The sequence below is a fragment of the Scleropages formosus genome, chromosome 1 (assembly GCF_900964775.1).
Source record: "Scleropages formosus chromosome 1, fSclFor1.1, whole genome shotgun sequence".
Classification (NCBI taxonomy): Eukaryota; Metazoa; Chordata; class Actinopteri; order Osteoglossiformes; family Osteoglossidae; genus Scleropages; species Scleropages formosus.
The window spans coordinates 31,032,940-31,056,677 of NC_041806.1; the positions used below are offsets into that span (position 1 = coordinate 31,032,940).

Consider the following 23,738-nt stretch of genomic DNA (forward strand, 5'->3'; position numbering starts at 1 on the left):
ATTTAACAAAAATGTCAATGGAGAAAATCAAAGCACACTGACACCTAAAGCAGTTATTTATATTGCACTACATAACTGCAGGGGGGTGCGGTGGTGCAGTGGGTTGGACCAGGCCCTGCTCTCCGGTGGGTGTGGGGTTCGAGTCCTCCTTGGGGTGCCTTGTGACGGACTGGTGTCCCGTCCTGGGTGTGTCCCCTCCCCCTCCGGCCTTGCGCCCTGTGTTGCCGGGTTAGGCTCTGGCTCCCCGCAACCCCGTATGGGACAAGCGGTTTCAGATGGTGTGTGTATGTGTGTGTGTCTGTGCATAACTGTAATGATATTTCGGAAAGTTTTACTTGCGAATCCAGTTAAAAGAGAAGTTGCAGTTATGAAATAATAGAGGCCTGGCTCTTACCACCGATGTGCTTTGGATGCATGGCCTTCAGGGAGTAAAATGTAAGACTCATAGCTGTCTTCTGAAATTATAAAGTAATAATACAGTATAATTAGCTGACAAGCAGAGCTGTGCATCAAAACATACATTACCAGAGAGGGTTTCAGTTGGGTAGTAGTGTGAAGGTGGGGAATTGCTGTACCTCCCATGAAGTTAATCAAATTAATATGGCATTCTTATTATTGCTAACATTCATTTAGCTGCTGCATTTGTCTAAAGATACTTACAATTTGAGACAACTAACTTTGCAATAAAGCAGTTAAAAGAATAAAACATGGTTTTGTGTTTATAATAGTGTATATATAATATATTATAGAGAGTCAAAATGCTGTTTTTCAGCATACTTCCATTGTACGGCGGATGCTGTTGGTACGTTTGCAATCATTGTTTGTCCACGCAGCGAAATGTCACACGCAGTGTGGACACACGGACTTCCCACACGCACCGCTGGAAGACGCGCTTATGGCGGTGACGCACACACGGCGATCCTCCACTGCACGCGCGCGAGGGGTGGGTGTTGCTGTGGATCGGGCTGGAAACGGCGCTGTGCGTGAGTGATTGAGCCAGGGTGTATGTGTGTGTGTGTTTTGCTTTTGTCACACAAACGCTTCGTTGGACCCTGCGAAGGAGCCCGCAGAAGGACGGCGGACGGGAGCGCGGCTGCGCCACGTCGTTCACGGCCATGGAGCTCTGCGACGTGCCGCCCTCTTCCTCGCGCACATAAAGGGCTTCCATTGGCAGCGCGCCTCGCGGTTGGACCTTAAGTGAACGAGGTAGGAAGGAAGGGTAGTTTGACGAGGAGCCCGTTTTTGGTTTCTACTGCGTTGCCAAGGACGTCATGGTGGGAACACAGCGAGTGTTAACAGAAACAAATCGCTTCGGCTAACTAAGGCTCCGGTGTTGACTAACCGACGTCATATTATGCCACCAGAGTTTATGTTCGTTATTAATTATGTCAGCTGCTGAACCTGAAGGAAATGTGGGAGTGGGGCGAACGCCGGAGACGTGAAGCGACAAGCCGGACCCAGCAGAGCGATGGGGGCATTTTGTTGCTCCCGCCCCCGAGGAGTCACCGCGCATATTTAATATGGTATTATAGTTTCCACCGTAAAAGCGCATAAAACACACACGAGAGCGCAGTGCAAGCAGACAGAGATTAAACTGAATGTGGAAACGCAGCCGGCGAGTCTCCACGCTGCTCGCGGCCGAGAGGACGCGCTCGTGCCTGTTTCCCTGGCAGCCGGCCAGCTAGCTAATTCCCCTCACGAGCCACGCTAGCGAGCGGGCCCGCGCGAGTGTACGTGCGCGCGAGGGAAATACACATACACAGGGCGCCGCTGAGGTGAAATTTCTAATGGAGGAAGACGAGCGCTGAGGTCTTATTTACGCTCTAGAGTCTAGAATCCCGGAGCGCCGTGCATACAGTAACTCTGCTGAACACACCGCCTCTACGGGCGAAGCTTAAGTTGTGTGAGGCAAAATAAACCCCGCAGTGTTGTTAACACTGCACGATATTTTCTAACATACAACACATTTTGATTTACCTGTATCCGTTCAGCTGACGCTTGTCCAACCAGCAGTGCTAAGCTACGGACAGTTATTTACTCATACAGCGGGGTAATTTTTACTGTAGCAGTTTAATTTTCTTTGCCAGGTGTACAGGACACGGGATTCGAACCTACATCCTTCTAAAGGCAGCTGCTTTAAACCAAATACACTATCTGCTGAGGGAAAAAGAAACCTCATTATTCTGAAGTTCATTGTACAGATGCTCCTCGACTTACAATGATTCGACTTATGATTTTTTTTGACTTTACGATGGTGACCTGGCAATAGACGTTTGGTAGAAACCATACTTCAAATACTGAATTTTGATTTTTTTTTTTTTTTTTTTCCCCTCGAGTAAGCAGTATGTGGTGGGATACTCTCTCGCGATGCTGGGCAGCGGCAGCAATCCGCATCAGCCGGTCTGCCACACGGTTGTGTTTTGTGCGTCCATAATGTAACAGAAACGCCCATCTGTGTCTCCTACTACTGGTAAGAAGAAGAAGAGGAGGGCAATTACTCTTGAGGAGAAACTCAAGATAATTGTCCAGCATGAAGGCGGCGAACCCGTAATGGCCACTGCATGCATGCTACGCAATGGTGTTCAGTAGGTTAGGTGTATTTAAATACATTTTTGTCTTACAACGGGTTTCGCGGAACGCAACCCCATCGTAAATTGGGGACCACCTCTATAATTGATTGTAGTTCATGAGGGAAAAGTATAATTTCAAGCTAGTTTGTCACCTGAGATACTGGTTGAAGTGAATATCCGACATGTGTCGTCATCATGAGGTTTTGGAAGTGGCAGACTACAGAAATCGTCAGGCCCACACTGGCTAGAAGGGTAACCATCTTTTTATCTAAAATAATCTAATTTTAAAAGTTGTGCTTTTTGGTTTGAAAAGAAAAGTACCCAGCTTTCCTTCATTTGCAGCTGACTTGTTGCTGTGCTATTGAAGTGATCGTGAACATTGAGCCGGTTGTCAGTCCGGGAACGTGGCCGTGTCTCAGTGTCCAGCAGCTCTACACCCGCAGACCATTTGCTCGCGAGGTGCTGTGAGCCGGTTCTGCCTAGTCGGCACTGCACTGCACTAGTAAGCATCAAAATGACAATGACAAACTTGTGGACTTCACTGCCATGTGAAACACTGTTAAAGTGGACGGAAACCCACTTTGGTACATGCGGTTGTTTCTCTAACCAGGAGAAACTGCACATGGATGCATGGTGTGGGTGCTTTAAAAACGGAGAACTGGACGAGGACATATTAGCACATGGATGCTCTTTGAGTCTGAGCACCGCTGATCTCGGCAGTTGTGTAGCTGTTTCTTGTAGGGAGCACCGTGGGCCAAAAGAGGGAAGGGGGAAGCTATTGGCAGAGTAATTACCTCAGAGACTGTAAGGGTCACCTTGATCTAGTGGGGAAGGGTATGACTGAGGATTTCTATGATTTTACTTTAAGTGTGTGTACAGATTGAATTACAACAGTGAGTGGAGTGGAAGATGGTACCAGTACTCTTAAAAGAACAACAAGATATGTTCACACTCAAAGGTGCTGGTACTTTAACAGTTAAAATTCTGATTTACTGGTATTGAGTGCTGATGAGTACAGGCCCGGTTCCAGAACCAAGTTAAAATGACATCTGCAAACCCCAGCAGCCATAAGCAGAGTTTGGCAGAGTCAGTCTCAAAGTCGACCTGCACATGAGCACATGTGGGATTTTGTTGTCAGGTCATCCTGCAGACTGACACATTTACATTTATTCATTTTAGCAGATGCTTTTCTCCAAAGCGATGTTTTCCTCTGAGATGTACAATGAGTGCATCACACCAACAGCAGGAATGCATGAGGCATGAGGCTGTTGTTACCATTAAAATGTATTTAGCTGCTGGTTTTGTCCAAGGTGATGAACAATACTAGATGTACTTCAGAGCAGGGTGAGAGAGACACACACACACGAGTCACCAATTCACCTGAAACGTCTCTTTGAACTGTGAGGGGAAGCCCACTTGAACACAGAGAGTACATGCGGACTCCACACAGGTTAAAAGAAGATCGAACCTATGTCTAGTGGCACAGCCCAGGTGCTGTGAGGAACCCATGGTACCTTCTGCAACACTGTACCATGATTGTAATACAAAGCCATCACCTTTTACTGTGAATGAGAAAGACCTGTCTGACTCTTTAACATAAGGCATGCGATAATAGCGCTCCATTCTCCCTGATTCTCTTTTGGACAAAAAAACTTAATCCTCGTTCAGCGTAGCTAGGCAGGAGCCTCCAGGGCCGAGCTGCTGCATATGAGACCACGCTGGAAGCGCTGTGCATTTTAAGTGGCTGACGTGTCCATGTCCAGCCATTCTAGTCTGCTGTTACCTGGGTGAGTTTCCTATGATTTTGGCTTTAACGTTGTTCAGTCTCCTTCCAGATTGCCTCAGATCTGCACCTGGAACTAAAAGTAAGTGCACCACTGGCCTGTTGACCATTCAAAAGTTCTCCTTGCACCCTGCAGCTGCAAAGTGTTTAAGCAGATGCAGAGATCCTTTTTCTATAAGACACAATGGTGCAGATCCCTGGGAGAAAATCTCTCTAACCTGCTTGTGATGGAGATCTTCCAGGTTTCCAGTGAGCCCTGTTGTGTTCCAAGGTCACCATGCCCTGCTGGAGCCCACCGAAATCCTGCCTTTGTCCTGAAGCTGCGGTTGTGCTGTTTTCAGCAGCAGTAAACGCCGTTCATGGCCGAGGAGCAATCAGACCAAAGCCTTTTCCTTCTCTTTTAGTTCTTCATGCTCAGTATAACCAGTAGTCAGAGCTTTTGCTGCTGGGTGGATTTGTGCACTGTGATGATGGAAAGTGTGTCTTGGAGAGGAGAAAACAATGGTTTGCCCTCTGCACCCTTTCTGTCAGGTCGTTCTGTTTCAGGGACTGAGCGAGCTTCTTCGTAGATACACGTCTAAGCAGACTGCTGCACCGTATGAAAAATCACGTGGGAGTCTCTTAAAAGGAAGCAAGTCATTTGCCCCTGAAATCTTGTCAACATGGTCAGCTGTTTACCTTCCTGTGTGCAGCTCCAGGCTTTGGGGCCAGAATCTCCTTGTCCGAATTTGTTGACTGGCTCTCCTCTGCCCCTCCATCATAACTAAACTTGAGCTCATTTTACGGAGTGCCTCGGGCATCAGTGTTAGAGAAGTGGGATGACAGCTGGAAGATCAAGCTAGTGAAGATTAAAATTCACTGCAGTGTATGGACTGAGAGCGAGTACTGAGCAAAAGGAGCAAGTCAGTAAGATGTCAGTGTGTTGCCTTAACAGTGCATTAGGAATTCAAAGTCTGTTGCTTTTGTGCAGTTTTAATTTTTTTTTTGTTCTTGCGCTAGTCCCTTGGGCTGCGTTCTGTGTTATTGATTTCCTGTGCCGGTGTTCCTGTAACCTATTTCCTTTTGATTGTTTCATGTTTACTAGGCCTGTGGTTTCACTGTAAACTGTATGTATGGGCAAGAAACATCTTATGTTTTAACATGGTGAGAACAGTTATAAACCACTGCCCAAGTACGAACACAATTGATGCTATTGTCGTGCACTGTATATGGGAACATGGCTAATTCGGCTCTCATATTGCACGGAAAGCCCTCAGGAGCGACTGGCCCACTTCACTAGCTCTGATATGCCACAGTTAGGCCAACAAGCCCGAGGAGCCCAGGGATACAGATGTGAGTGGATTCATGACCAAAACTTCCCATGGGGCTTCCTCTGATGAGAGGCACCTCCGCAGTGGAGAGATGGTGAGGTCCTGCTTCAGTCTTCTGTGGCGTCAGGTTTCATGACAGCTGACTTTGTCTGAGATACGGCCATGGAGCCCCAGTGTGTTTTCACACCCCCTGTTTGTTATTCACATTTGTGTTCGCTGGCAATTAAATACCTAAGTAAGTGAGCAGCATGGTGGCACAACTTTAACAGTGCTTCCGGGTGGAGATTCGAATCCAGTTGAGAGAGTGTGGAGTTTGTATGTTCTCCATGTGTTCACAGTCCAGAGATATGTGGATGTAGTGGCAATGGTAAATTATTTCCATACCCTTTATTACCAAGAAAACCATGCAAATGGTCGTCATGAGCATAACTGAGCTCTTCAGCACTTATTCTGAGTATACAGTGAATCCCATATCAATACACCACCTGCTCAATTTTTTGTGTTAAGGACATTTTTTTTTTTTTTTGTGTTCTTATCACAGTTTTTTGCTTTGATTACACATGAAACTGTTTTAAATAGGAACAGCTGAGTACACTGGAGAAATATTTTTATGGTGCTATTGTTTCTCAGTTTTGGTCAAATGTGTTTTGTTGTGTGTAGGTTTGTCCAGTGTGTAGCTTTATTAGTTTGCTACCCTGGTTTTGGAACAGATGTGTGTTATTGCATCTCTCTTTCTCTGGGTTTCTACAACTGAGGCCTGGGCTATTTTAACAGGGTCTTTCAATCTTCCGAAATCAGTTCTCACAGTTTGGTTGCTTTACATAATTCCTAATCAGTTTTTATTTAAGAACTTGTGTTGCTTAGTATAGGTATCATCCATATGTTTTAATTTTTCAGTATACTCTGTTTCTTGATTCTAACTTTTGTTTACTGATTTCTCAAAAGTTAGCATTCATATATCTGCAATGGTTTGTGGGGTGGGTGGATTGATTTTATTTTTTTTTTTTACCCTGTCAGGAGGAATTGCTGAGTGTTGACCTGTCAACAACAGACAGAGGAAATGGGTAGCAGGAAAACTTGCTGATGGTATGAGTGTGTTGGCAAAAGAGAGAGAAAGTGTGTCAGGTGCTCAGATGTTGTCAGTGAAGTGTGTGAGGCCAGTCTGTTAAGTTGTGCTGAGTATGTGTCAGTCCCCGGGACACACAGGCTGGGAGCTGTACACAAACTCTGTGCGACCTGCTCCTCCGTGTGCTAATTGGACCAAGAAACTCCTCTTTAAACTGTGTAAACCTACTCATTGGTTGTTTTTCTCCTCTAGTCCTCATGTGTTATGTGCATGGATTTTCTGTACTAGTGTGTGGGTCTTTTTTTCTTTGTGGAATTGGAAGACTCTGTGTTAAATAAACCAGAGATGTATTACAGGGAAAAGAGTGAGTGCTCAACACAGCAGGTGCTTGAACTGATAGTTTCTTTGATAATCTTTTACGCTGTTTGTTCACTGCTACTTTTCTGTGGGGGGGGGACACGGTGGCTCTGCAGGTTTGGCCGGGTCCCACTCTCTGGTGGGTCTGGGGTTCAAGTCCTGCTTGGGGTACCCTGTGGCAGACGGGTGTCCCATCCAGGATGTGTCCCCTCCCCCCTTCAGCCTTGCTCCCTGCGTTGCCGGGTTAGACTCCAGTTCATCGCAACCCCGCCTGGGATGAGTGGTTTCAAACTGTGTGTGTGTGTGTGTGTATGTACACTTTTTTTGTAGACCAAAGGCATCAAACTCAGTCCGTAGAGGACCTGTGCACATGTATTTGGTCCTGAGCTTACAAACACAGTATGGACTGGAAATCTGTTCGTAACTTGATTTGTTTCTACAGTGGTATGAAAAAGTAATCACATGCCATTAAAAGGTTTGTCTTCATGATTTTGGACGAAGGATATTGGATAGTCATTTCAACAATCCTGATAGATAAAGGTGATCTAATTTTAAAAAATAACATAGAAAAATTACACTTTGCACTCATTTGTACTATTTAAATCAACATGTAATTTCTTTACGTTGAAGTTATTTCACCTCTATAATTGCATAGAATGCCTGAAATTTGAATAAAGTACAGCAAACCACATGTAAATAATTAGAACATTGGAGGGTAACTTGGAGGGCATTGCCTTGTATAAACATCAGAAACCTGTAGTTTTGTTTAATCTGAACAACTGAGGTGCGAGGCTACATTATGCCAGGACTAGAAGAGCTATAGACTCTCAGTAGAAATTTTTTTTATACTTATTGGTCTGGGAAGGGTTTCCTTTATCTGTTTTGTTAAAACACATTTATTCATTTAGCAAATGCTTTTCTTTAAAGTGATGTACATTTGAGAGAAAAATAAGTAAAATAAAACAAATGATAAATAAGAAACAAAAAAATAATTAAAAGAGCAATGCAGACACTGTAAGTCAGTCAAAGCTTAACAGATGCCGGTGAGGTTATGTAAACATTTTGGATGTAGCTATAGTAAATGCAAATAGTCCGTAAGACTTTTTTCTTCTATGTGAGATGCATTATTATTATAAACTAATTTAGCTAATTAGTGCTAGAAGAGGTGGAGAACTTCACATATCTTGGCAGCATTGTCAGTAGGAAAGGTGGAGCAGGTGCTGACAGAGTATGGATCGGCAAGACGAGGGTAGCTTTCCTCTGAGTGGAGAATGTCTGGAGATCAACTGACCTGAACATCGACACCAAGATCAGGATCTTCAACACCATCGTGAAGCCTCTCTTACTTTATGAAGCGGAGACCTGGAGAACCACTGCCACAACTGTGAGGAGAATCCAGACATCGGTCAACATTTACCTCAGAAGGATTTTCCGGATTCGGTGGCCTGAGGTCATTAGCAATAAAGAACTTTGGTAGCGAACAAAACAGCAACCAGCAAAGGATGAAATACTGCTATTTGCTGGAGATGGATTGGCCACACCCTTAGAGAACTGGCTTTCAGCATCACACGGCAAGCCCTCGCCTTGAACCCACAAGGGAGAAATCAAGGCCGACCAAAAAACAGCTTACACCGTGACATACAGGCGGACATGAAAGAGATTGGATGCACTTGGAGACACCTCGAGAGACTGGCTCAGGACTGGGATGCCTGGCGATCTCTCGTCAGTGGCCTATGCCCCAGGCAGGGCCAAAGGAGATGAAGAATTTAGCTAATTTAAAATGACTGAAAATAAAAATACATTCTCTCCATATACTCTTATTCAGTGTTGATTGCTGACCAGTTCATCTCATAAATCTGTAGGACAGTTGGTGGGCTTTGCTTTTTTAGCCCTGAGATATTTTCTTACATGACGGGTAACAAAATAGAAAGTTAGAACATGAAATCCTGATGCTTTTGAGGAGCGCAATGTACCTGGAATTTGGGGTGCATCCCAGTATCTCTCCTTGATTCTGAAGTCACTTTGCCTCCACTTTATCACTTCCTCCCTTTTTTCCCCCCTCTTTCCTCTCTTACCGAAGGTTACTGCACCTGATGCCAGCCCCTGCATTGAGGGGGGTATCCTAGGAAAGGTCCTGGAGCACGCAGAACAGGCGCGATGAGTGTGGCAGGGGAGCAGCCTGACATCCTGAGCACGGCTGCGCTAGTCAAGGAGAGGTGGAAAGTGGTAAGTGTCACTGTTACAGCAAAGCATTGCACATACAGCAAGCCAGGGCAGATAAAGCAACGCACTCAAGTTCAACATCTGCAGCAGCTGAATTAGACTGCTGAACTGCTACGTTATTATTACTGCAAGCCCACTCATTGACATTTACATTTATTCATTTAGCAGGTGCTTTTTTCCAAAGCGACGCACATCTCACGGAAAAATGCAATGAGTGCATTACATCAACAGAAAGAGAGACCTTGATGCAAACGCGTGATTCTAAAGCACAGTTGTCACATTCCACCATATGGACCAATGTGCATCACATGAGTAGCTGCATTAAGGTTCATCCATTGTAATCATAAAATTATTGGACATAAATATTTACATGTTTATCATGCACTTAAGAGGTCGTGGAAGAAGTGATTCTGGAAGAGGTAAGTTTTTTAAGACCCTTATATGTAGAGAGATGATCAGAAAAAGGTCCTGCATTGTGTCCTGCTCTTCACAGTGATGGTACAGTACAGCACAGCAGGTATGTTTCTGCTTTTGGAATATAAGTATTACCCCTCTGACTTTGATTTGTACACATGACACCCAGTGGATCGCCCCTCAAAGGCACGCAGCCTGTGTCCCATGTGAGAGGTCACCAGCTCTTGCTCTACCCGTCCTTAGCGCTTTACAAGATTTGTTTCCAGGATCGTTCACAAATTAAGCAGAAAATGGTCCCTTTTAGAATGGCAGAAAAAAAAAAATTGTAAGTGCATCACATCCTGTTGCAAAAGTCATGGTAGTGTCATTAAAACTACATTGTCTATCTGCTCGGACTAGGAAGTGGTTGAAATGAAAGCCCTGTTCTGCATAAACATCGTAAAGGGATTTTAAAGCAGTCAGTGGTACAGCGGGTAACACTGGTGCCTCACAGCTCCTTCACTGTGCATTCAGACATGGGTTCAAATGTGGCTCAATCTACATGGAAGTTACATGTAATCTCACCTTGTTTGTGTGGTTGGGTGAATGACTGTGATTGGGGATGATTGCGAGTACTTTAGTGTATTCTGCATTTTAAATTGCCTTGTACATACTAGCTGTTTATCAGTTTGTGTTGGTTCGGAAAACAGCTCCTGTTAAGTGAATAAGTGTAAATATCCAGGCAGTCCCTGGGTTACGGACGTCCGACTTATGTACAAGCCGTAGTTACGAACCATCTCCCGTAAAGCTTATTATATTAAAAATTCGAGTTGCATACAATGGTTTGTAATAACAAATGAACGCTACTTTGCGACGCTGAGTAAAACATTGCACGTCTTCAGCGGTTCATTGGCTCATGGGCATGTGGGCCCGAGGTGGGACAAAGACTTTGCTCTTTCAGTCGGACTGTCATGCCCACGACCCCACCCCAAACAGTGGGATATAAAGAAGCCGCACCTACACACCCTGGTTGCAGAATTTGATTTGAGAAATCCGTCTCTGCAGCGCTCTCGAGTGGACCCACGACAACTTACCTGTTCTTCTAAGTCCCTCATTTTCCTCAATCCCTCATTCCGACTCCTGACGTCCATGACAGGAGACGCTTCCATCGCCTCCTCGATTACGACATCGGATTCTCCCCAGGACCTACGTTTCGGCATCCACCGACCCATGCCTGTGTACCGACTAAAGATCCCGCGATTGGTTCCATACCTACCTCAGTTTCCTGCCCGCTCAGTATGACACGGACCACGTTACTGTTAAGTGTCTTGTGTGTGTTACTTTATTTGGCTTTAATTTTTTGTTTTTACCCTCGTATCCATGGCACCAAAGCGTAAACGCACTGCATATGATGATGATGCATCAAAGAAAAGGAAAACGATCACGATTGAAAGTACAGCGGAAAGAATAAAGTGATCGGAAAAAGATGAAATGCCATCGAACATTGGAAAAGCAAACATTAAAGTTTCTTTAATGTTTTTTATACCTGCACACACACACACACACACACACACATTCTCTCTCGCTCTCCTCTCTCGCTTATAAATACTGTAGTTACATTTATTATTATTGTAATGATTACTGTATTATGTTAAAGGTATTTTAGTGTGTGTGGAAGTGTTTATTTTTTATCTGTAGAAAGGTACACAATGTACAATATACAAAAACAACATTTGACTAACTGACATTAGATACGAACCATGCCTCACTGTTCCGACTTACGTACAAATTCGACTTAAGGACAGATTTAGGGATGGAACTCGTTCGTAATCCGGGGACTGCCTGTAATTTAAGCACTTGCGTGGTTTCTGAGGGAAGCTGTGCTGCAGTGAGTACTATCCCTTCAGACCCCCAGCATCCCCTTCCTCGCCCCACCTCTTGTCTGTCTGCCTCTTTCATAACCACTCCTGCCCTGCAGGTGAAGAAGATTGGTGGTGGTGGCTTTGGGGAAATCTACGAAGCCTTAGACTTGCAGACCTGTGCCAGCGTAGCACTGAAGGTGGAGTCAGCCCAGCAGCCCAAGCAGGTCCTCAAGATGGAGGTGGCTGTGCTGAAGAAGCTGCAGGGTAAGGCAGCCCATCAGTGACATTGCACTATGCTAGTTTGAGAAAGCCATCAATGGGGGGTTTGATCAAGGACCCAGATTCAGTAAGAACCAATAAGCAGTTAAGAGTTTGGCCACTGACATACTTGACACCTAGTGACACATGGGAAATAAACTACTATTTCTGTTGTCCAGCTGGGCTTTCCCAGAGACTGCATCAGTGGCCAACACTGGAACCCATGGGGGCAGGAGACACCATGGCTTCTATTCTTGTGAAACTTTTTTTCCCTAATGTCTGCTTCAGCCAGTTAGGACACGTCTGTCACACAGCTTTCTCGCCTCTCGCACTGTCCGCCTCTCTCTGTCCTTCTGTTCTGTCCTCCCCGCTTTGCTAAAATCCCTGGGCTGGCATGCAGAAATGGGTTCCAGTGGCAGTTTTGCCACTGTCCATTGCCTAAGGGAGCAGGGAGACAGTGCTGGACAACCGTGTCCTGCTTGCCTTCTAGCTTTGTCTCCAGCATGTGCTACTACACAGGAGAGACACCTCAGACATGGAGACAGGCAACATGAACAGGACTCGTAGCTAGTGCCAAGGATGGAACAGTGTACCTTTACATAGTATGCACGTGTATATGTTTTCCTTTCTCAGAAGAACAAAATTTCTAGGCTGCTTTGCAAAGGGACGTGTTGCACGAGTTTTGTTGTGCTTTGTGTGCTGATTTTCCGAATCCTTCTTTGTCTGCATTCGGATCATTAGCATGTGTATTCCTTGTTGATATGTACTTGTTGCTTAAGGGTGGGTGTGCTTATCATCAGCAGGTCCCCCGTGTGTCTGTGTGTGAGAGATGGCTCCTTTGGGTTGCTTCTTGGAAAGACCTAAGCCACCATACAGTGCTTGTTGGAAGATGTTTCTGCATGAGCGGACTGTTAAGTGTTACTCTGACGCTATCTGCAGCCATTCTGCACTCTGTCCTCATATGCTGCTCCTGAACCAGGACTGTTCCCATAATTCCTTCTTCATGGTCCGCATGCAGTCAGTAGGACTTGTGCTTTCAACCTAAGCCTTGCATGCTATTCTCTCATTTACACCTATTCATTTAAGTGACAATTTTCTTCGAAGTGGCTTTGTGTTAAGCTGCTTACAATTATTTACCCATTTATACAGCTGGGTAATTTAACTGGAGCAATTTAGGGTAAGTACTTTAAGGGTACTACAGCTTTAGGTGGGAATCGAACCTGTTACCTTTGAGTCCAAAGGCAGCAGCTCTAACCACTTTGCTGCAAACAGTCCTATCTTTCATCTTTTTTGCTTTCCTATTTTTGTTTGGGCTTTTATTCTGTCTGCCTCCATCCAGTAAGCATGGTTTTCTTTTTGCCCTCCCAGACCGGTCCATTTGTGTCCCTCCTTTTGACCTGCATGTTTGTTCCAGTCTCTCTGTTTTCCCCCTGTGGATTGTGGTGGTGGTGGGGGGAGGGAGACATGAGTGTTTGGAAAGAGAGGAGATGTGCTGGATCAGCACACAGCTCACTGAAAGAAGAAATGACACAGAGGCTGAGGAAGCTCATGGCTGCGAGTCCTCTGGGGAGGAGGGAGGCTGTGAGCACGGCCCATTAGCCTGCTGTCAACTCACAGAGGATGAGGCGGGAAGACAGGGGTGGAGGGGTGAATGGATTCCTGGAAACCCAGAACGTAGAATACAGATTATGCACTTGGGACGTGCCTTTATGTAGTTTACCGTGTTGTTCATCCCCCTACCAGGCAAGGAGCATGTGTGCCACTTTCTGGGCTGTGGCCGGAACGAGCGCTTCAACTACGTGGCAATGGAGCTGCAGGTAGGGAAGATCGTGAGCGGGAGAATAAATGCTGAATAGAATCAAACTAGAAGTCCCCCAGTCCTCTGGTGCAAGCAGGGTGTTTCTGACAGCTTCAGTCCTGAGACAGAGGGGCAAATTAGTTAAGGAAACGGCTGATTTAGTCTGGTCTTTAAGTGTTCAGTTTGAGAGAAAATCTGCAGCCATAGAAGTAAAGTGTGACCTGTGGTGTAGGTCAGTAAACTGATGAAAACCTTCTACTAATGCATTGGCCAGCAGATTGGTGACTGGGCTGTACTGGGTGCTCGAACTGAGTGTGTTACGGTGTGTAGGGACGGAATCTGGCGGACCTGCGGCGCAGCATGGCACGCGGCACCTTCACAGTCAGCACCACCCTGCGGCTGGGACGACAGATGCTCAGAGCTATTGAGAGCATCCACTCCGTGGGCTTCCTACACCGGGACATCAAACCGGTAAGAGGGGGCTGCTGGTGGGACAGGCTGGTTTTTGGGGTGGGGCCCAGGTGGAAGGAGATACTAGAGGGAACAGCTGGACATATCCAGTTATATTTTAGTTTTAACTCTTTTCCTCTCTTTTTAAGTCCAATTTTGCGATGGGCCGGTTCCCCAACACGTGTCGCACCTGCTACATGCTGGACTTCGGATTAGCACGCCAGTTCACCAACTCCTACCAGGAAGTCCGACCTGTGAGTATTCTCTCCGGCAATGTCGTGTCCTTTAAGTTTCATTTAATCAGTATTCAAGTGTTTGTGTATGTGTGCACATTTATACGTGCATCATGGTAATAAATTAAGGTTCTTACCTTCCAACCCCCACAGCCACGTCCCATTGCTGGCTTCCGAGGCACCGTCCGCTACGCCTCTGTCAATGCACACAAGAACAGGGTAAGCCCCTAGCACTTGAAAGAGTAAGCAGATGCTTACTCTTTCGACTCCCACTCCCTCCTATTTGGCGCCATGTCTGAAATCTTGATTTATTCTGTAGGAGATGGGTCGCCATGATGACCTTTGGTCACTCTTCTACATGCTGGTGGAATTTCTGGTTGGCCAGCTACCCTGGAGAAAGATCAAGGACAAAGTAAGGATCTCTGCGCTGCTCTGCGTGGTCCCAACAAGATGATGCTTCTTATGCTCACTGAGCAGCTGCCTTTCTTTTGGTCTTCAGGAACAAGTGGGGAAGCTGAAGGAGACCTACGACCACAAGCTGATGCTCAAACACCTGCCTCCAGAATTCAGTGTCTTTTTGGACCACATCAGTGGCCTGGACTACTACACTAAGCCTGACTACCAGGTGCCTTATTGTCGTGTGTCTTCTTTGCCTGCTGTTTTTGACAAATGTTGGAAAATGAAGCTTCTATTTCCAAGATTTATCAGAAGCGAAATTACTTTTTTTAATGAAGGATGGAATTTCAGTTTTTAAATTTATTTTGCTTATGCTGGGGAGCTGTGTCAGCTTTTATTGTATGTTTTTAAGTTTTTCTTCGGAAGAAGGCTAGGAACTGTTTTGCTAAAGTGAGAAATGAATGTTACCGCAACAGATAAGCAAATGTACTGTCACAGTCAAAACTTTGAGTACACATGATGGAGATGGTTTTTTTTTTCTAAGAGGCATTTGGTTAACAAGTTTGATAAGGAAATCGGCTGACATGACTTTCCAGTTTTCCAGCAGCAATTTCCAGAGATGTAGGACACTTGTGTGTTCCTTTCGTTGACTATTCCGTCCAGTTTATGCACGTACTTCTCTCTGGAACACTTCCAGTGTTTGCCAGAGGAGTGAACGATTGTCGAAAGATCCACCTCAGTTGAACTTATGCATATCTGCATGTGGAGTCTTTCATGGGTGTTGGTGACTGAGGTGTTGTTTTGCAGCTGTTGATGTCCATCTTTGAGAACAACATGAAAACTTACAACGTGCTGGAGAACGACCCGTTTGATTGGGAAAGGAACGGAACAGACGGCACCCTTGCCATCAGCTCCACAGCAACCAACCCCCAGCAGCACACCCGTCTCACACCAGCACACTTGGGGTAGGTACTTCCCTGCCTAGACACCTCCCCCAAACAGATAAATGGGATGCTGTGTATTTAGCTTGAGAAGGAACGAAAAAGGATTTTGTCCCTCGTTAGTTGGGAGTCCCAAAAAATGCTGATTCATTTAAAACTGCAGCGTGGGCTGAACTGTCATAATGTAAGGGTGCACGTGGTCCTCCAGCATGAGGCGGATTACAGTTAAGAAAACTACTCAACTGTGCGGAGCAGAGCCTGGCTTTTGTATGGTGGTTCAGACAGAGTCAATACCTCTTCCCTTTGCTCCTTACATGTGCTGCCTCTCCTTGTCTTGTCCCACCAAACCCCTTATAGTATGGCCAATGCCTCCGTGGTCCCTGGAGACCTCCTACGGGAGAACACAGACGAGGTGCTGCAGGACGAGCAGTTAAGTGACGGTGACAATAATGGCCCTCCTGACCGGCTACCCCTGCGCCCCCAAGAAGCTGACGTTTGGGAGGATTTGGACCGAAACCGCAGCCGTGCCCAACCAGGAGCCCGTAAGGTATGGAAGCAACCATGCTAAGAGTGACACCGGTGCTCAGCATTTATACTCCCAGCGTGTTGAATAAGGTCATATGGTTTCACAAGTGTAATTATGATGTGCCACAACAGCATGCATCTCTTTTCTATCTTCTACATTTTTCTTTATTCCTGCATCTCCAGGCAGCCACAGAGGAGGAGCACAGCCAGAACCAAGGTCATCAGAGCCCATACACAGGGCATAGCCTGGGTTCCCCAGTGCGGGTGCGATCCGAGACACTGCCTCCTAATCGAAATGCGCCACTGCTGCGGAAGCTGCGCAACATCCATAGTTTTGAGTTGGATAGGAGGCTGATGCTGGAGCCAAAGCCTAGCACAGAACGCTTCCTGGAGGCCTGGTTGGTACCTCCACTTCCGGATTTCAAGCCCACTTACCATTTTTAATTATGCTGCTTGGGTACTGCAGTCTTTGAACAGAAATATAATGTTTTTCCTCCCATGTAAAGGGACTTTCTGTCAGTGTAGGGCAAGTGTATCTCCTGCGCTATTCACATATTTAATGTCTTTTTCTCTACAGCCTAGCAAAGCATCTGGAAGGCTCCTTGCAAATTAAAGAGGTTCAGCAAGGGTTTCCTTGTGGAGGACAAGAGGAGCAGATGTGGCCATCCAATGAGGAGGTGGAAGCAGGCTCCTCAAAGCCTCATTCCCCGGAATCTCCAGAGCAGGGAGAAGGTGCAGCCAGCAGTGGCTATGTGGCTGTAAACCTGAGCTCAGGCCGCCAGGATCTGGAATCAGCTGAGTGGGTGGTGGTCAACCATGAGCAGGACCTGGAGGGCTACCAGGGCAGCAGAGAAAGCAAGGCTTCTAGCAGCCCCTTGGATAAGGAGCCAGAGGTTCTGCAGCAGCAGGGATCATCTCCGTGCAAAGAGGAGGGCATTTCCTGTCCCTCTATTGCACCTGCCTCTGTGTCCCACAAGGAGGTGCTGGAGCGATCTGTCACTAATGGCGGTCATGCCGAAGTCCCAGTGGAGGGTGTGGCGCTACAGGTAAAGAGACAACTCTGAACTGCTGGTGGTCAGGACAGCACAGGGCCCGTGGAAGGAGAATTGGCCACAGGGACGAGAGGTTGGCCAATCTGTGCCTTTATGTCTCACCATCTAAAACACCAGGTAGATAAAAACTTTACTGTTCCCTTTGGGAACTGTACGAGGCTGTACGAGCATATTTATAACAAAGAAATGACAGAAGGAATAATGTAGAAATAAATAAATACCACACTTGGACAAGTGTAAAAAAGTGCAAGAACAGACATTGTGCACATAAATAGTAGAACTGACAACTCAGTGCCACTCGGGCTGCAAGGTCAGTACCAGCCAACGGAAGGAGGACTCATTGTGGTGTATATAGCCTATGGTGTTTAGTGTTTCAGCAGGTTTTCAGCAGTAAGGTTCCATTCATGTGCTCTGTCAACTGAGCCTTACTGGAGTACAGCAATCGTTAAGGCAGATGTTTGACGGTCACATGGTGTTTGCTACGAAAATGTCATGTATCCGTCCATGCAAAGCATTTATCCCAAAGATGTTCATCCCTTTATCAGTGTTCCCTTGTACAAACAAGGGCTTAAGTGAGTTGCTTGGAACAAAGAAGCATGCTGGACCGTTGCTTTCAGGACAGTCCAGAGAATATCTGGAATGAAATAAAAGCCACAAACATGTTTCATTTGGTAGATGTCGCATCAGCATCTGTGTTTGTGGAAAGAACCAAATGCTTAATTCAGTTTAGGTTAATTTATTTGAATTTATCCAGTCCAAACTGGTATATCAGTCCCCCGGCTAACCTGCTTTAATTGTGTCGGACTGTCTGTTCTTTGATATGAAATAAATATGATCTTACTTTTCATATTAAACCTGACACTACGCTCGGCCTCAGTAACAGTATTACCTTGAACTTACAGCATATTGCTTATTTTGTTTATTTGTAATGTACTTTTAATTTTTTTCTAATTAAAATTATTGTGATTAAATATCTTTTACCTATAATTAATGTTAATTCACTTTAAGTGATTGAATTAATCACACTGCTTGTACCTAAATAGAAGTTGAATAATCACTACTAGGCATGTTTCAGCACTCCGTTTTGTCACAGTGAAATTAAATAAATAGAATACAAAAAAAAACTGAATAAACAGGATGTTGTAAGTTGAAGGTGGTATTGTTATTGAGGCCCATCGCAGTTCAGTTGCTTTGGTTTCAAGTTGCTGAATGAACGCTTTGAGTGGTGACTAACATTTCACTGTGTTTTTGCTGAGAGGTCTGTGGGCTGCACCCTAACGTTTGAATACACAATTTATGTCTTGCTGAATCACCCACTGGTCTGTCCTGCCCATGGATTTTAAAAAAAAAAAAAAAAAAAAACCAGCGTAGTCTTTAGTTAGAATTCTGTCTGCCAGCCAATTGGGACATTTAGTTGCCTTTTTTTTTGGTCAAAGCAGCATTTACATGGCGGGTTGCAGGTGTGTGGGTGGGCGCAGTGGTGCGGTGGGTTTGACCGGATCCTTTTCTCCGGTGGTCTGGGGTTCGAGTCCTGCTTTTGGTGCCCTGCGACGGACTGGTGTCCCATCCTGGGTGTGTCCCCCTCCCCTTCCAGCCTTGCGTCCTGTGTTGCCGGGTTAGGCTTCGGTTCGCCGGGACCCTGCTCAGAACAAGCAGTTTCAGACTGTGTGTATGTGTGAGGGTTACATGTGTAGTTTAAAAGCAAATGTGTGAAAGAGTGTTAAACATATGTCTGAAACCCCCCCCCCCATCTTAGTAGAGCTTAAACTAGCCTTTCAGTTCCTCTCTCCCTCCCTGCCACCCGCAGCTGCCCACCTCTCCTTTATCCCTGCCCGAGGAGGCTGTAACTCGGACATCCAGCCCCCAGCTCCTGCGCTCTCCAAGCCCACACACCCTCCTGAGCACCCTGTCGGACCCCCTGCACCAACGGGCCCCCGGCCCGCGCCGTAGCCAATTTGCCGAGCAGCAGCAGCACCCGCAGCAGCAGGGCAACTCTGGCCACGCGCGATCCCCAGGTCAGCGGAGGCTACCTGCCATTCCCCCAGGTGCTGCCAATGCCAAGCTCCCCTCCGTCATCCGTATCACGCGTGCCCAGCTTCAGCAGGTGAATATGCCCTTCCCTTCTCCCTGCCCACAGACCACAGGTGCACACACTTGTTTTTTTTCCTTTGCGTCCATCAGTGGTCTTCCTCGTGATCTTTCTCGAGCTCTGGATACGCTGTTTTGTGTAAATACATGTGTAGAACTCATTTTTTAGACCGAGTGTAGAACTCAGTTTTATTTTATCGCATCACTGTTCTTTGTTTACAGCTCTTATGTTACCTGGGCTTTGGGTTGCAGGGTCATCATGTTGACTTGTCTTGTATGGTGTACTCCGTAGCTGCCTCTGATGCAGTCTTCCATCCTCTCTCCCTCTCTTCTCTAGTTCCCTGCGTGGCCGAGGTGAACGTTGGTTGTTCTTGTTGGTCTGTCCACTTTTCCTTGACTTTGTGGTTTTACGTTTTGGGCAGTCAGTATCTCTGTTTGCACCGTGTATTCCTAGTCCTCATCCACACTAAGCCTCTCTCGATCATCGTGTTGATTCTCCCATTGTGATGTGGTCCGTGATGCCCCCCCGGTGGTGTGCTGGGTTGTGTTCCACCTCCTCCTCCTCTGAACTTTCCACGGATCTGCGGTGTGCTGGGAAGAGCCCCATTTATCTCATGTCCGTACCGTTTATAGGAATGTTATGAGAGTTGATATGCATTTTGTTCTCTGTCCCTCCCATCCCTGCACCTTTCAGCTGAGTGCAACCCTCCCTCCCTCGTTGTCCTGCCAGTCTGCTTCAGACAGTGAGCTACAGCGTCCCCTGCAGGAGAAACGGGAAGATGGCGTTCAGCCCCCGGCCAGTGATTCTGATCCTGCCCATCCCACCGGGTGCCCACCCAGTCAGCCTGGTAGCCCGGATAGCGCAGTGAAATGTGAAATAAGTAAAGGAGAGACGGAGAAAGAAAAGAGAGACCGGAGTCCTGTGTTGAGCCCAGTATTGTCTCGTAGACATCCTCAGTCCCCCAGGTCACCCCAGCAGCCTGCCTTTGCCAACGGCCACCTCTCACCATTCATGGATGCCCAGGCAGACAGCAATGGGCACTTTCCAGACCTGAGGGACCCAGAGGATGTTGCCGTTTACCCTGAGGGCTTCACTGTACCTAGCCAGTGTTCCCAGGAGGAAGTGGATGTGGGTTCAGTGAAGACTGCCAATGGGCCCTTTGCTCCACACAGGGACCCAGCGCGCCGAGTAAGCAGAATCCCCATTCTCGAACCCAGCAGCCTTTTGGATTCCCCACCTGCTGGCTCTGCCAAGGAGAAGCTCTTACAGAAGAAATCCCAAACAGCTTCCCCATTGATCTCATCTGAGAAGCGGGACCCCTCAGTCACTCTACTTCAGGATCAGAAGTCCTCCACTTCAGACCGCTCACAGGACGTGGACCTGGGCTCGCACTCAGATCGGCAGGGTGAAGATGCACCTTCTATTACCTTCTCCTGCAGTCTGCTGTCCCGCAGGAGCAAGATCCCACGTCCGGTGGCACCAACCCCCGTGCCGGGGCAGCCTGCTATTCAGTTCCTGCCACACCCGCCCCCTGGAAAACCACCAAATCGCCCTGCATTAGACAGCAGGTAAGAACAATTTAATATCCCCTAACAACCCCTTTGCACCTGTCTGTCATGTATGAACTCCTCTTAATTTAAAACAATTTTTGCCTGAGGCTGCAGTGGTTTGACCCCAAAATTCCTTCCACCCCTCAGGCTGCGGCGCTGTCGGATCCGAGCAAGCAGTGCCAGTGATGCAGACCTCTTCACATGCCTTTCCCAGCTGGTTCAGGCTGGTGGCGGTGGTCCTCGGCCACGGAGCTCCGCCCTCATCAGAGCATCTTCTCACGGTGGTTCCAGGGCTCTACCTGGCACTCCGCCTTCACCTCATAGGAGCTCCAGTGCATCGCCGCGCAGCTCCTCCTCCCTGCAGCGATCCGTCAGCTCCTCTCCATCCCGCCACGAACACCGGGGTGGCGGCACGGGGCAAGGCCGCAGCCGTTCCCCACCTAGTCTCTCGTGCTCGCCGCCACTCCGCCGTGCCTACCCCCAGGAGGGCTGCTGTGGCCGGCAAGTGCGCTCCGGCACATTTCACTCTCCCCGGAGCAAAGGTTGCAGCCGGGACAGCAAGTGCTCAGTTAAGCTTAGCAGATAGTGCCTGTGCCACTTGGTCGAAGCTGTGGCCAGTGACCATTATCCCATAGCAGGCTGTGCTGGAGCCTCTCTACTTTTTTTGTAAATATTTCTGATCTTTTCATTTTTGCATTTCTGCTTCAGACTTACCTGCTGTTTCATTTCACACTCTCTTACTCTACACTGTTACATACCACATTTGTCCATTCCAGGCCATATTCAGCTCCCTCCAATCCAATTTATTTACAGTAATATCAGGAGTAATTGTGTTTATAGTGTTTACTTTTCAGCAGAATATGAAGAAATGGAGTGCACAGTCCTCCGAGATACGGTTAGATTCAGTTCAGCATTGAAGTCTGGGGATCCAGCTTGGGCCAGTGTGACCAGCTGAACACACACTCCTCCCTGCAATACTGATATTGTGTACATTGTAGAAAGACGGGTGTATCTCTGATCATACACCCACATAAGAGAGCATGTGTAGATATATGAGAATATAAGCCTAAATAACTTTCATGTGTTTTTCTATTTATTGATTTACTTATTTATTTATTTATCAGCTATATGTTACAGTAGGTGCCTGAGTGCTCGGTCTACAAATACAGGAGCGTCCGATAAACATTTTATCCAGTACTGTAGTTCACTAGCACAGAAATTAGTAGTTCATCAATATTTCCTTTTCTTTAGCATATAAATTTTCTACATTCACTAACATAGTTGTACTGTGAAACCTACAATAGAGGCTAGGAGGAAACCACAGGTGGTCTGTGGTGTGTGTCCCTCCTAGAACAACTGTTGAGAATCTCTATACCATCCCTCCCCCCCAGAAAAAGTTGGGCCAGATCATCCAACTTCTGGGCAAAGGAGGATCTTTTCTGAAACTGAATATTGTAATGAGAATTTACATGTGGTTGGCTTGGAAATATATGTTTGGGGAGCATTTTTGTAGGGATGAGGACCTGTTCACAACAACAATAATGTCAGTTGCTTGAAAAGAAATGTTTCTAATTATTCCCTTATTTGATTTTTTTTTTTTTTGTATTAGATGTTAGATGATTAGATAATGGTGAATGGTATCAACCTGCCTATTTTTTGCTGGAGCTCACACTGTTAATAATATATCCCAATTACCCCAGCGCCCCTCCCACATGGTTACACGAGGGGACAAGGAATATTTTAAAACTCATTTTAGAACATTTTATTTTGATTAAACAGTCATAAGTTGTTTTATATGACAAAGTTTGAACAAGAATCTGACCTTTCACATTTCTTTTTCCCTGTAGTACAAGTTTTTCATCTTGTAAAATATTATAAGGGAACAATATTATTGATACTCTTTGCATGCACTAGAGAAAAACTAGACTGTGGATCAGTGTACCAGCTGTAACCTGCTTCACCTACGTTCAGATTGCTGTTGTCCAGTAGAGACTTTTAGTTCCTGTAGATAGCCCCCTACACTTGTCTGAGTACGTCCACTAGTCATGTGTGCTCGTACAGTACACCTGGGACTTGTTGTTCTTCCTTTACTCCTAGTACAATAACCTGCATGATGTGCAGCTATTTACCACTCATTTAGAAGTATACGTGTGAAAAATATTTGTCAGTTGATTATTTTCATGTCATCTTTATGCATTATTTTGATATAATGAAGCATCTGTTGTACTGTATTTTGGATCGAAAGGGTCGTGTATGGGAAAATAATTAGGAATTTTAAAACGGAAGCAGTTTCTTGGCTGTGTGGGTACATGACTGATGATGACTGGTGTGACGTTATAGTGAAATCCTAACGAACGTCCTACTGGGCCTGTTTGTTTACATTTATTTATTTAGCAGACGCTTTTCTCCAACACAGCTTCCAATGTATGTAGTGTTACCAGCCCACACACCTTATTCACCAAGGTGATTTACACTGCTAGATACACTACTTACAATGGGTCACTCATCCGTATATCAGTGGAACACTCACTCTCTGTCACTCACACACTATGGGTGAACCTGAACCTCCTGTCTTTGGAGTGTGGGAGGAAACCAGAGCACCTGGAGGAAACCCATGCAAACTCCACACAGACGGAGCAGGGACAGAACCCTTGTCCTCTCACACCACCCAGGCGTTGTGAGACAGCAGCGCTACTCACTGCACCGCTGTGCCACCCTGAACAAAGTGTGAACATCGTGAACAAAGCCACTGGACAAAAGTGCTGAAACACTAATCTACGAAGAGAGCGCTAATTAGTTTTACATAATATTTGGGAGAAATAATATACAGCATTTTGTTTTTCTGCTTCATGAATTCAGGACATTCTAGTAATGCTGCATCA

General features: G+C 46.2%; 1 protein-coding gene across 2 annotated transcripts; it reads left to right on the forward strand.

The window, feature by feature from the left end:
- Positions 1-888: 888 nt before the first annotated feature.
- On the forward strand, positions 889-22,261 carry LOC108924129 (tau-tubulin kinase 2-like). Of its 2 annotated transcripts, none has more exons than XM_018735317.2 (16): positions 889-943; positions 9,167-9,312; positions 11,681-11,828; positions 13,566-13,639; positions 13,951-14,091; positions 14,220-14,324; positions 14,457-14,522; positions 14,623-14,715; positions 14,803-14,928; positions 15,507-15,664; positions 15,998-16,187; positions 16,349-16,563; positions 16,743-17,211; positions 19,025-19,321; positions 20,000-20,874; positions 21,004-22,261. In XM_018735317.2, exons 2-16 carry the CDS (start codon positions 9,244-9,246, stop codon positions 21,440-21,442), a joined length of 3,465 nt encoding a protein of 1,154 aa, XP_018590833.1. In that variant the 5' UTR covers positions 889-943; positions 9,167-9,243; the 3' UTR covers positions 21,443-22,261. The 2 variants fall into 2 exon arrangements, with proteins under 2 accessions (XP_018590833.1, XP_018590832.1); XM_018735316.2 differs by lacking the exon at positions 889-943 and adding an exon at positions 966-1,206.
- Positions 22,262-23,738: the final 1,477 nt, after the last annotated feature.

Coding starts and splice junctions, on each gene's coding strand:
- LOC108924129 (XM_018735317.2), top strand. CDS start 9,244: ATGAGTGTGGCAGGGGAGCAGCCTGACATCCTGAGCACGGCTGCGCTA. Junction 14,929..15,506: donor ACACTAAGCCTGACTACCAG/GTGCCTTATTGT, acceptor GTTGTTTTGCAG/CTGTTGATGTCCATCTTTGA. Junction 15,665..15,997: donor CTCACACCAGCACACTTGGG/GTAGGTACTTCC, acceptor AACCCCTTATAG/TATGGCCAATGCCTCCGTGG.